We start from the raw sequence: 11,696 nt of genomic DNA, 5'->3' as shown, positions 1-11,696 counted from the left end.
ATAGCATCCAAACCATGGACCGATACATCTTGAATGATACTGCTGACAAATTAGCCACCCTTTGCTACCACCTAGTTACCTGACTAGGCTATTGATTTTCATAATAACACGATGTACAAAGCATAATAGACACCAGAAACAAATCAAATTATTGCAATTCTTGTATAAAGAGTGGTTGAGATTATGTGATAACTATTAAAGAATTGTTGCATCAATTGTGTGATTAACAATTTTAATGTACTATATTAGCTTTAATGAAGCTAACTTATCCAATGACATGTGGAACTCACTTTATATTAGGTAGGGGCCCACACATCTAGGATAGTTGAGCTTGGCCAAACAAAAAATGTAGGGAAGAGGAAGATAGCGAAGAAGACCCCCCTAAAAATGGGTCAAGAGTGGTCTGGCCCACAAATCCCTTTTTGGGGCACTGCTCGAGGACACTAACCCCATTTATAGGACCCATTTTTGAAAGTACAGTATTTACAAATTTTTAACTAGACTCTAGTGTATGTAGCTTTCCCTACACCCCCTTTCTATACTACGTCGTTTTATCAAGCAGCTACTTTTGCATAATTTTTTTTCCTTCCCTTCTTTACCTTCCATTCAAATAAGTACTGTATATAAACATTTTTATAGACTTCATTTTCTATATTATGGATTTGGACACTTAGTATAAGTATTTAAGTACCTCTTTTATTTGTGTTAAAAAAAAACACTGTAGGAGTTATGGTTTACAAAGTAAATTTTTATCTTTGGACAAATTTACTAACCACCAGTTCACCACCCCTTTTCCCTTAACATGTTTTCTCAAAGATATTAGGTTATGATAAACTTATTAGACGTGATAATAGAAAAAATATATACTATAAATATAGTGTTATGTACTTATGTTTAATCATTACTCTCATCAAACCAATACTGATTAAGGGTGTATTTTCTTCATCTAAACTTATTTGACTTTACTTTATTATACCTAATTATCCCTGATATTCATATATATCTACATCTGATTGGATTTGATCAGCTCTAATTAGTTGTAAGACTTTTTTTTTTAAAAGGTGAACAGAAGGACTAAACACCTTGTAACTTCATTATTTTTATTAGTGCGTCAATAACCTCATTGGTTATCAATATCTTTATTAATGGACAATCAATAATTTTTTTAATTTATTTTTTTGGAATAATACTTTTAATTCTTTTTTAAAAATAATTCTAATATTTTGGGTTGGTCCTTTAAAATGGTCTTTTAAGACAATTTTGGAAAAAGGGTACCTCAAAGCTAAAATTATTCGAATTCATCCAAAATTGGAATTAAGAAAAGAAGATGCCAAAAGTTGTAATTATTATTCATATATTTTTTTTTTTGAAAAAAAAGGATGAAGAAAAAAACAAAAAAGTTAAAATACAACTACAAACACCCCTGCTAGTTGCTACACTCTTACTGCAAAAATATGATACAACACAGACAAATTTCTCTCATTTCTGCATTCCAAATTTTCTCTCTCCTCCTCTCTTCATTCTCTGAAACATTGAAAATCCCCCAAATTATATTTTATTAGATAAAACAACGTTTTGAGTTTTAAATTAATGTCAAGGGTGTTTGAAGAACATGATTACATAGGTTTATCAGCGGTTTCTTCAATTGAAGATCAAACCTCTGAAAAATCCAAAAACTCAGCTTTTTCTGACAAAAATAACACCAAAATTCTCAACTTTAAGGCCACTGAATTAAGGCTTGGATTACCAGGCTCACAATCCTCTGAAAATGGTGATGATGATAATGATAAAAAAGGTGATGATTTCAACTACAAAGTTGCTAAATTTAACAGTTTAGTATCTGGGGCTAAAAGGGGTTTTTCTGATGCCATTAATGGAGCTTCTAACAACTGGGGTTCATCTGAAAATGGCGGATCTGATAATAATTCTGTGAAGAATGAGGAAAAGAAGTTGCAGAATTCCCCTGTTTCTGTGCAGCCAGCCAACTCTGTTCTTGCTTCTTCAAAGTAATTCACTTTCTTCCTCCTAATTATCTTTTTTTTTGTTCTTATGAATTGTCTTGTGTTTTCGAAAACCACGGGTGTATTGTATACTACATGGAGAAGTGTAGTCTACATGTAGAAGTGTAATTCAAAAAAAGATGACATGTTGGTGTCGTATACAAGACCTTTATTTCTTGTTATTTTATTTGGAAAATGTTTTTCTTTTTTGGTTAGATATGTTGTCAACTTGTTGTATGTTGATGATGTTGGACAAAATTATAAAATTAAAATCTGAAATTTGTTGTCATGATCTTGTTTGAAGTGCTAATTAATTAATTGAGGAAAATTGGAAATTGTAACATTACATGTTCAGTTTGTTTGGTGTATGAATCTTTAACTTTTAGCGATAGATTTCATCAGGTGAACGAATCAAGCCAATCGATGACTGGCATGTGCCATAACTAGCCAATCAAATTATGCTTTCAATTAACATACTGTAACAGATATCATAGCCTCATAGGTAACTCATGTAAAATGGGATTAGCTCGTGCTGACAATTGATATGTACTCTGTACTTCATTTTTTTTTTCATTGACTTGTGTATAACATACTTACTACTTAGGCATACCTTGTTCTTAAACAATAAGTCACCTTTGATTTTGCTGGTTGTTATTCAAATTTGACTATTACTTGTCAAAATATGTGTTGAGTTATGCGAAGCTATGGTAATATGCTATTGATCATTATTCTAAAGAACTATACTTTTAACTATGAAGTCGGAAAGTTATGGTTAAAGCTCACAAACGGGGCCTGTTATTTGAGGAATTGAGGGAGTAGTAATGTAAGATGATTAGGTAGACATAGTAATAATATTATGCTCAACTCGGGTTAATTTTTTCCTGAAAAAAAATTCTTAAGAAGTTTTTGCATAGGTGCTCAACTCGGGTTAGTTTTTTTCTAAAAAAATATAGTTTCACTCAGCTGATCTTAGTCATGCTAACACATTGGACATATAGTTTAATGAATTGTAGAAATTTTTTCATGAAAACCTTTCTCAAATAGGAAATAGCACCACGAAGGAGCTACTTTAACTAAGGATAGCATAAAGTAGGAGAAAGTCTTGCTAATTCTATGAAAGGTGATTTGTGTATTACTTTGAAAGAAAAAGAATAGAGTATCATTGATGATAATGTACTTTAATCAGCAAGAGATGACAATTATTGATGATATGATTGATAACGGACTTTGTTGGATTGAGATAGTAACAAGCTTACTGGGAAGGTTATGTTAGGTATAAAGGAAGAGAAAATAACATCATTGTAGCTTACTTGTGTCTTTTATGCATATGTATTCCCTTCTTTGTCATTATTTAGATGTTTTCATTCATATGCTTATCTCAACATTAACTTTTGGGACGTCCGGCTGGCTTTGAGTATTGCTCTCAAGACCAATGACTTCTGAAGTTCTGATGTTACATTTTGTTGACTATTTTGTGAAATCTGTAATATAAACTATGCATGTCTGTGAATAACAGGGCACAGGTTGTAGGATGGCCACCAATTAGATCATTTCGGAAGAATTCCATGGCCATCAACACACCAAAAACCAATGAAAGCAACAAAGATTCCAAGTCTGAATCAGGGTGCCTCTTTGTAAAGGTCAGTATGGATGGCGCTCCCTACCTAAGGAAAATCAATCTTGGAACCTATGGAGGTTATGTTGAACTGTCCTCAGCCCTTGAGAAGATGTTCAGTGGCTTTACAGTGGGTACGATATTTATGCTGTTATTTCTTTCTATAAATCTGCATCCAGATTGCTGCTTAAAGTGGCAACCATCCATATCCCAGTGTTGTTTTCCACAGGCTAGCTAGCACAGAATACTTTTTAAAAGACTTTATTGTTCTTCTCTTTGATTGAAAGATCATTTCAAAAATATATGATGCCAAATTTAGGGTAAGCGTTAAGGTTCTTCTTAATGACCTCTCATTCTCTTACTCTGCTGATTAGATCTCAACTTTGTTGGCTGAATTTCATACAGTATATTTAAGCTCACTATATCTTTCATAGTACTTTAGATAGAATTGACTATCAGCAATGTAGTCTAATATTGAACTAATTTTAATTTGACTTCATTTGGTTTAATGCATTAGCTAATAGATCAATGCAGCATCTGATTCTCTAACATAAGAAAGAAGGGCTGTAGGCTTGTCGCTAGTTTGTTGTTTTATGTACTTGAACATTGTTCTATTCTTCCATGCCCCTCAAGTTAGTTATTTTTCTCTTATCCGGTTATCCCTTTCACAGTCCTTACATAAAAATGTGTATGATTTGCATAGGTCAAGTTGATTTTAGTAAGGGTAGATTAATGGATAATCTTCGGCATTCTGAATATGTTCTTACCTATGAAGACAAGGATGGTGACTGGATGCTAGTTGGTGATGTTCCATGGAAGTAAGTATATACACTCTCCTTAGAGGCATCTTCGATAGTCTTCATACTTATATATGCATCTTTTGGAAAGGACGACTCATATTATATTCATGATTCACGAAAACTTTATTTTTTCCTGTCTTTTCTTTTAAATCTATGAAAATCATTCGAGCATCAATTATTCAATTGTACATCTTGCAGTATGTTTTTGGAAACCTGTAGAAGACTGAGGATCATGAAGAGTTCAGATGCAGTTGGGCTAGGTAACACTAAAATGACTATAACTTTTAATTATCTTCCTTTGATCTGGTCATCCAACGTGCAGATTTTCTGAATAATTGTCTGTTTCTTGCAGCATCAAGAGCTAGCGAGGAATGATTTTGCCCGAGTCTCTTTACCAGTGATGTCTCAAGGAAATTTTGACTGTCTTTCCCCTGGAACCTTCTGATGTAGCTCGAGGATGGTCAATTCAGAAGCTCCTTTGAATTGTGACAGGTTGTTGTTGCAGAATGTATGTTATAAACAGCAGACAACCCAAGCATGTATCAATTATAATGAATGTCTTTGCTATATAGTTGATCTGAGTGAAATTAGGACTGGTATGCATGCTCTTGCTATTTGCTATTGGCTCTCAGCTATGGTAGTAGACTGTCGACATTAGCTTGAACTCGCTTGAGCTCAGTTTGTAAAAGATCATTTCATGCGTTTATGTAAACTTGTATGTTTGAAGAATTCTCTGGTTCGGTAAATTTTCTCCCCTATCTAAACATATTCTACCTATGTATTCTGTGGAAGAAAGTCATGCTTGATTTTGATATTGAAACTCACTAAACTTGATTATTATAGTGTCAAAATATACACTTTTATAATAAATTTTATAAATATTAGTATAAGATTAACATTTTAAACTATAATTATGTGCTTGAAGTTTTGTGAATGAAGTTCAAGGATAATGATTAAAAGTAACATGGTTTTATTTGTTTGATATTATTCTTATTATTATCATTGTTGAAACAGCATAATTTGATTGTTAAATGTGACATTATTAAAGGCAGGATTGTGGATTTGTGGACTAAATGCGCAAGTGTTTATATGTGTGTAGGTTTGTGGACTGATCACAAAGACCTTTGAGAGGTTTCAAAATTGAAAATGCTACATAATTTAGCAAGGAGCCTTGGTAAGAAATTGCATTCATGTTTAGCATTGAACTTGGCATAAACCCTCTCAAATACCAAATGTGTCAATAATCAATACTTAAACAACATCAGTAACATCTACCCTAAAGAAATAGCTGATTTATGATGGGTAGTTTACAAATAACCTCAAGCTAGCTAGAGCTCATATGTCATCCCAACTTTTAGTAACCGAGCACGAGGTATGTTAAATACCTCATCACTTCGCCTCACATTCCTCTTCAAGAAGCTGTATCCATAGTTGATTGCAAGCTTCTTTACAACATTCGAATCTTTTTTCGCAATCACTTCGCTTTCACTCATCATATGCACTACCCCAAGATTTGCTGCCTTTTGAACCATCTCTACTTCTTGTTCGATCTCTTCTGCCAATTCTTCATTACATACGTCACTCTGTATTAAATCTTCATTATTATTATGTGCAAGGGTTTTCTCTTCATTTGTCTTTTCGTATATTCTGATGAACTCAACCAATTTTGTGATCAATAACCTCTCAAACCCTTCTGCATCATCATGAATATCTGTGTAACCATATCTAACCACACACCGAAACAAAAGAGCCTTTGGATCGACCCTTCGGAAGAGAAACCGTTCCTCTTGTGGTACCTTGCTGATATGCAACGACTTGATTGTCGTAAAAACAAGGACAGAGTGTAAGGCATTCACATTCCCCAAGTAGCATGCAAAGATGGGTGGGATGCCATGGACAAGTTGTGAGTAGAAGATAGCCAAGCCCGGAACACGACACAAATTAGCCTGATCAACTATTTCTCTGAGTTTCTCAGTTGAAACCTTGTTGTCGAGCTCATAATAGTAAGTCTTCCTATAGGCATAATTCCATGTGAACATCATGGTCATTAATACTAAAGCAAATACTATTGGAAGATATCCCCCATGAACAAACTTGGAGAAAACCGCGCTCAAGTAAACCAACTCAACGGACAAAATGCAGCAGGCATACAAAAGCACAAGTATTATATGCGTCTTCCATACAAGTATCATAAATGACGAGGTTATAGCCTCTGCAAAGACAACCGCGATTCCTGTAGTACATAGAAGGATTAACACAATCAAGTTGTTTACTAAAAGAAATAAAATAAACTTCGAATTACTAGCTAGTTATACCAAGGAATGTAGCTTACCGTAAGCATTGCCAATATTTGTGCTAGTTCCAAATCCAAGTGCAACAAAAATACATGCAAACATGAGCAGATAGTTGAGTTCTGGTATATAAACTTGGCCTTCAAATTTGGCCGATGTGTGTACAACTTTGACCCGAGGAAAGCATCCTAGAGCCAGAGATTGATGGATGATAGAGAAAGTCGCCGATATCATTGCTTGGCTAGCTATGATTGCAGCCAAGACTGCCACGACAAACATCGGCCAGTATAATGGAGCTGTAAAAATAAAATCCAAAATGTTGATGCAAAAACTTATGTCACTCCATGTAGTTTCAACATAATTTGTTGATAGTTTGTTACCTGGTACTGATTTGTAGAAAGCGTTTCCAACATCCCATGAATGATTGCTAAGGTAAGATGCTTGACCAGTATACTGCAAGATAATAGCAGGGTATACAATTGCAGTCATACTTATTTGGATTGATCGAACTGAAAAATGTCCAAGATCAGCAAATAATGCTTCAGTTCCTGCATTAGATGTTGCATCATACATATGTTACATCAACAACTTCATACATACGTAGTATGTTACTATTTTAGGATGGCTGGAAAAAATTTCCATAAGAAAAAACAGGAGAAATAGTTACCGGTGATACAGAGGATGATACCGCCAAGAGAGGACCAACCGTCTTTGCCATTCCTCTTGAAGTACTGAATGAATTCCCATGGATTTACGGCCCTAATAACTAATGGATCGTGTTTGATGAAATTGTAGATGCCAACAACACCATTGAATATAAACCAAAGGGTAAGAATAGGAGCGAAACTATATCCGACTTTATCAGTTCCAAATCTTTGCATCATGAAGAGGAAGATTAAGATGACAATTGACATCCAAACAACCATTTCTGCAAGAGAAAAAATTATAATTATGGAGGTACAAATAAAATCACTTCATATGAAATAATTTTGTATTTTCACTACCAATATAATCATGTACTACGTAGACACTAATGTTCAAGAATTGTAGAGATTCCAATGGTTCATATGCAATGCATGCATTGCTCGATCATGGATAATTTACTTGACCTAATTTCAACCCATTTTATCAATAGTTAAAATAAGTTGAAGTACATTAAACAACTATTACACAAATGTACAATAACAACATTTTATATAGTTGTAACTTGTACGTAGTATCAATATTACAAGAATTAAAAAAAAAAAAAAAAAGGGAATCATTAACACTTACTATCAGTTAAAGCAGGTGAAGCTCCTTTGATCCCTCCAATAGCAGATAAAACTGTCATCAAATTCATGTCAATATGAAGAACTTTATTAGTTCCAAATAAAAGAAAATAATATGGTACCCAAAAATTAAATAAGGAACTTAATTAGCAAAAAAAAAAAAAAAAAAAAAAAGTATTACCTGACATACAAGGAGTAAAAACACCATCTCCAATAACAAGTGAAACAGCAAGAAGTGTGGCAAATAAGAGAGTATATTTGGCAAATGAACTATTTTCTAAGGAGTTTTGAACCTTAGAAGACAATCCCCTTCTTTCTCTATTATTTGATGATTGATGATTTTCATAATATGCTACTTCCCGATCTTCCTTTTGTTGATTTGGTAACAAACCAACTTTCACCTTTCGGCATAATAGAGAATATAACGCAAAAGTTCCACCTATTTCCCATAAAAATTAATAAAATATCAAAGACGAAATCAGATTTTATTGTAAACGGAGTGCAATAATAATACGTAGTATTAAAAACATATGACTAACTTTTAACTTTTTTACAAACTTGGCCTAATTTTTAGTGTCAAATTGGGCCTTTAAAGGTCCATGGCCTACCCAAGTGAGTCGGGTCCTATTGTAAGGTACGGAGTATCAAATTAAGAAAATGAATAAGGTAACAAATACTGAGTAATTAAAAAGGTTACAAATTAATTTAGAAACCAATCGAGAGTGATAAACTGATAATAAATGCACCACAATAATACACAAAGTATAGCTGTAATAAAAGAATATTCCCTGAGATGGAGAGAACAATTTTTTTTTACAACTTCGAAACATTGTTCATACTTCAATTACAAAATTATGTATTCCCTCATGTAAAAAAAAATTACGAAAATAAAAAAACCTTCTACATGAGGCAATACGTAATTTATTCTCTCTCACATAGAAATATAAACATACCATTGCCATTGTCATTAGCCTTTAAGACGATGAAGACATATTTGACAACGGGCATCAAAGTAAGTGTATAATAGATGAGAGAAAGAACTCCAACAATGTCTTCTCTGTGTTTAACCCCGTTAGGAAACGTGCTCGAATACACGTACAATGGTGATGTTCCAAGGTCTCCAAAAACTACTCCAATACTTTGGAATGCCAAAGTCAATATCACTCCCCAACTTACATCCTAATTTAATAAACCAACCAAAATTAATTAATTGATTTCCCAATTAAATGTGCATACAAAAAAAAAAAAAAAAAACCGTATCATTTCATTAAGCATTTCATGTGATGGAAATTAATACATCTTATACTATATAATTGCACCATTTTTCATTTAAAAGCGTTATTTTAAAAATATTAACTTTTTATAATTCTGAATATATAAAATACAATTGAAGATATTTATAATCATATACTATTAAAATTCCCCCCCCCCCCCCAAAAAAAAAATGGTGCAACTTTATGGAACGGGATGAAAGAAATATATTGAGAGAATTCTTTTGATTATTGACAATTTCTCTTGAAAAATAATTCAAAAATAAACCATAATAATCAAGCACTTTACTAGAATTCAAGTTTTACCAAACGAGCATGCATATAGAAGCGAAAATTAGGTGTACGGTGCATCCATTTATCAGAATGGCAGATAGAATTGACACGAACCTAATAAGATTAATGTGATTTTTTTTGGAAATGGACTAACCTTAGCAGCATGAGCATGATTGCCTTTAACTTTAGCAGATTCGACATCAAGAGAGTCATAACGATTGATTTTTCTTTCACCCATTCACTAATTTCTGAGACTTCTTTTTTTCTTTTTTTTTTTTTTTTTTTTTTGGTTTGGAAAATTTGAGAAAAGGTTGATAGTTATATATATATAAAGAGTTTGAGAAAATGTAAGTTTAATCTAGGAAAGTGAGATAAATGAGATAGCATTAAGGTTCCTCAAACTCAGGAGCCCGCGTACTATCTGTGTCCTTAGCACTTGAGAAACAAGTTGATATTTTTAGGTTTTATTTAATTAATTTTTTTAATGTATTATATTATTTTTAACTCATAAAACAATATATGCAAATTCAAATGAATAGTATGAGTATTAAATACTTGTATAAAGTATATATTATAGGAAGTAAAATTCATCGATCATAAATCAATTAATCCGTGTGAATGTTTATTTCTTCATTTCCAAATTGGGAAAGGATCATATATATAAATAAATGAGAGTGTTTTTTTTTTTTTTTTTTTTTTGAAAGAATAAATAAATGAGAGTAATAATCAGTCTTTATTAGGGACAAAATCAATAAATCATAGTGATTCAGAAGGATACTATGTATTTGTCTTTTAGAGGAGATAAATCATAAAAAAATGTATTAAAAAAAATTAACAAATATGGAAATAATGATTTGAAGGAGATCATACAAATAATGTCGTGTTTTTAATTTGTTTCACATTCTTAATTTCACTTATTTGGATCCCTCAAAAAAAAATAAAAATAAAATAAAATCACTTACCTGGATTTAACTAGTTTTACAATTTATTTGAGTTCACATTAGTTTCACTTAGGCCTGTTTCATATGTTTATTTTCAGTTCAGTTCAGTTCAGTTCCTAATTTCAATTGCTTATAAAATATTCATTTCAATTCAGTTCAGTTCAGCTCAGTTCAATTCAGTTCAGCTGAGTTCGGTTTATGAGAACAGGTCCTTATTCAAGCTGAATAAATATAATAAGTTTTGAAACTAAAATAAGTTCAATGTAAACTCAAATAAGATAAGATATGGTAAGATAAGTTTATATAAGTAAAAATTAGTTTAATGAAACACATCATGAATGTATCTTTGAATTTAGGTAACGTAGCTCTTATCCCTTATTGCTTATTTTATCTGAACTTATGTTATACAAATTACGGAGTATAAACTAATTTAAATTATTAATTTTTATTTTTTCTAAAATAAGTCAAAACTAGATTTTGAGATTCCAATGCGAATCAACTCTATAATGAGAATTAAGAATCAATTTCGTGTGTTAGCTAAAAGTAAAGGAAAATAACATTATACGAGTAGTAGGTAATGCCCAATGGTGCAACTCTTTATACATGACTTTTGATATTTTAAGTGAAGACATTAATAGTCATTAAGTAGCAACTTTGATAACAAAAAATTTCAGTGTCTTTGATTAGAAATTATTAAAAATACGTAGTAAGTTTTTGTGAACTTGGTTTGAAAGTAAAGAAAAAATAGCTCCGTATGAAAAGTAAATTAAATCAATCAAAAAGCAAATAAAATTATGTTAAAAGTAGTGATTCATGATTGAATTTAGAGCTGTAAATTCAGATAAACGGGTCGGGTATGGGTCGGGTAAGAGTGGGTCAAGTCAAATCAGGTCGGGTCAATTCGGATTAATTACATAACCTATGCGGGTCGGATTTGGGTTGGGTCATGCTTGAGTCAGGTCATACTTCTTATCAGGTTTGGGTCGAGTTTAGATCCGGTTAATAACAGGTCGGGTACATTTGGGTCGAGTGAACAATAGGTCGGGTTTTAAGGGTTAAAACGGGTTAGGGTAATTCTCGTGTTCGAGAGCCTGGTTCGGTTCAAGTCAATAATTTGCAGGTTAGAATCAGGTCAGGTCATTCTCGGGTTTGAGTCATTAATGAAATCGGTGCAAGTTGTAAACCGGTAAATTGACCGTTTAACAACAAATTGGATGGTTCCACACACCCAATTGGA

At 32.5% G+C, this 11,696-nt stretch overlaps 2 protein-coding genes across 2 annotated transcripts; one reads left to right on the top strand and one right to left on the bottom strand.

The window, feature by feature from the left end:
• The first annotated feature begins 1,287 nt into the window (after positions 1 to 1,287).
• On the top strand, positions 1,288 to 5,252 carry LOC110690988 (auxin-responsive protein IAA27-like). The gene is made up of 5 exons (XM_021867915.1): positions 1,288 to 2,006; positions 3,517 to 3,749; positions 4,319 to 4,433; positions 4,614 to 4,675; positions 4,768 to 5,252. The coding sequence occupies exons 1-5, from the start codon at positions 1,591 to 1,593 to the stop codon at positions 4,788 to 4,790; spliced, it is 849 nt and encodes a 282-aa protein (XP_021723607.1). The 5' UTR covers positions 1,288 to 1,590; the 3' UTR covers positions 4,791 to 5,252.
• A 218-nt stretch (positions 5,253 to 5,470) lies between these two features.
• On the bottom strand, positions 5,471 to 10,551 carry LOC110690986 (potassium transporter 5-like). The gene is made up of 8 exons (XM_021867912.1): positions 9,673 to 10,551; positions 8,928 to 9,153; positions 8,156 to 8,413; positions 7,979 to 8,029; positions 7,374 to 7,634; positions 7,087 to 7,254; positions 6,748 to 7,002; positions 5,471 to 6,648 (listed from the first exon to the last, which is right to left on the bottom strand). Exons 1-8 carry the CDS (start codon positions 9,754 to 9,756, stop codon positions 5,744 to 5,746), a joined length of 2,208 nt encoding a protein of 735 aa, XP_021723604.1. The 5' UTR covers positions 9,757 to 10,551; the 3' UTR covers positions 5,471 to 5,743.
• Between the last annotated feature and the right edge of the window lie 1,145 nt (positions 10,552 to 11,696).

The sequence above is a fragment of the Chenopodium quinoa genome, unplaced genomic scaffold, assembly GCF_001683475.1.
Source record: "Chenopodium quinoa cultivar QQ74 unplaced genomic scaffold, ASM168347v1, whole genome shotgun sequence".
NCBI classification, from domain to species: domain Eukaryota; kingdom Viridiplantae; phylum Streptophyta; class Magnoliopsida; order Caryophyllales; family Amaranthaceae; genus Chenopodium; species Chenopodium quinoa.
Note: the sequence above shows the minus strand (reverse complement) of the source record. Positions and strands in the feature narration are given on the sequence as shown.

Excerpts from the sequence above, each read along its gene's own strand:
- LOC110690988 (XM_021867915.1), top strand. The coding sequence starts at position 1,591 with ATGTCAAGGGTGTTTGAAGAACATGATTACATAGGTTTATCAGCGGTT. Across the intron at positions 2,007-3,516 it reads TCTGTTCTTGCTTCTTCAAA|GGCACAGGTTGTAGGATGGC; the intron begins GTAATTCACTTT and ends TGTGAATAACAG. Across the intron at positions 3,750-4,318 it reads GTTCAGTGGCTTTACAGTGG|GTCAAGTTGATTTTAGTAAG; the intron begins GTACGATATTTA and ends TGATTTGCATAG.
- LOC110690986 (XM_021867912.1), bottom strand. The coding sequence starts at position 9,756 with ATGGGTGAAAGAAAAATCAATCGTTATGACTCTCTTGATGTCGAATCT. Across the intron at positions 7,003-7,086 it reads TTTCTACAAATCAGTACCAG|CTCCATTATACTGGCCGATG; the intron begins GTAACAAACTAT and ends TTATTTTTACAG. Across the intron at positions 6,649-6,747 it reads AAATATTGGCAATGCTTACG|GAATCGCGGTTGTCTTTGCA; the intron begins GTAAGCTACATT and ends TATGTACTACAG.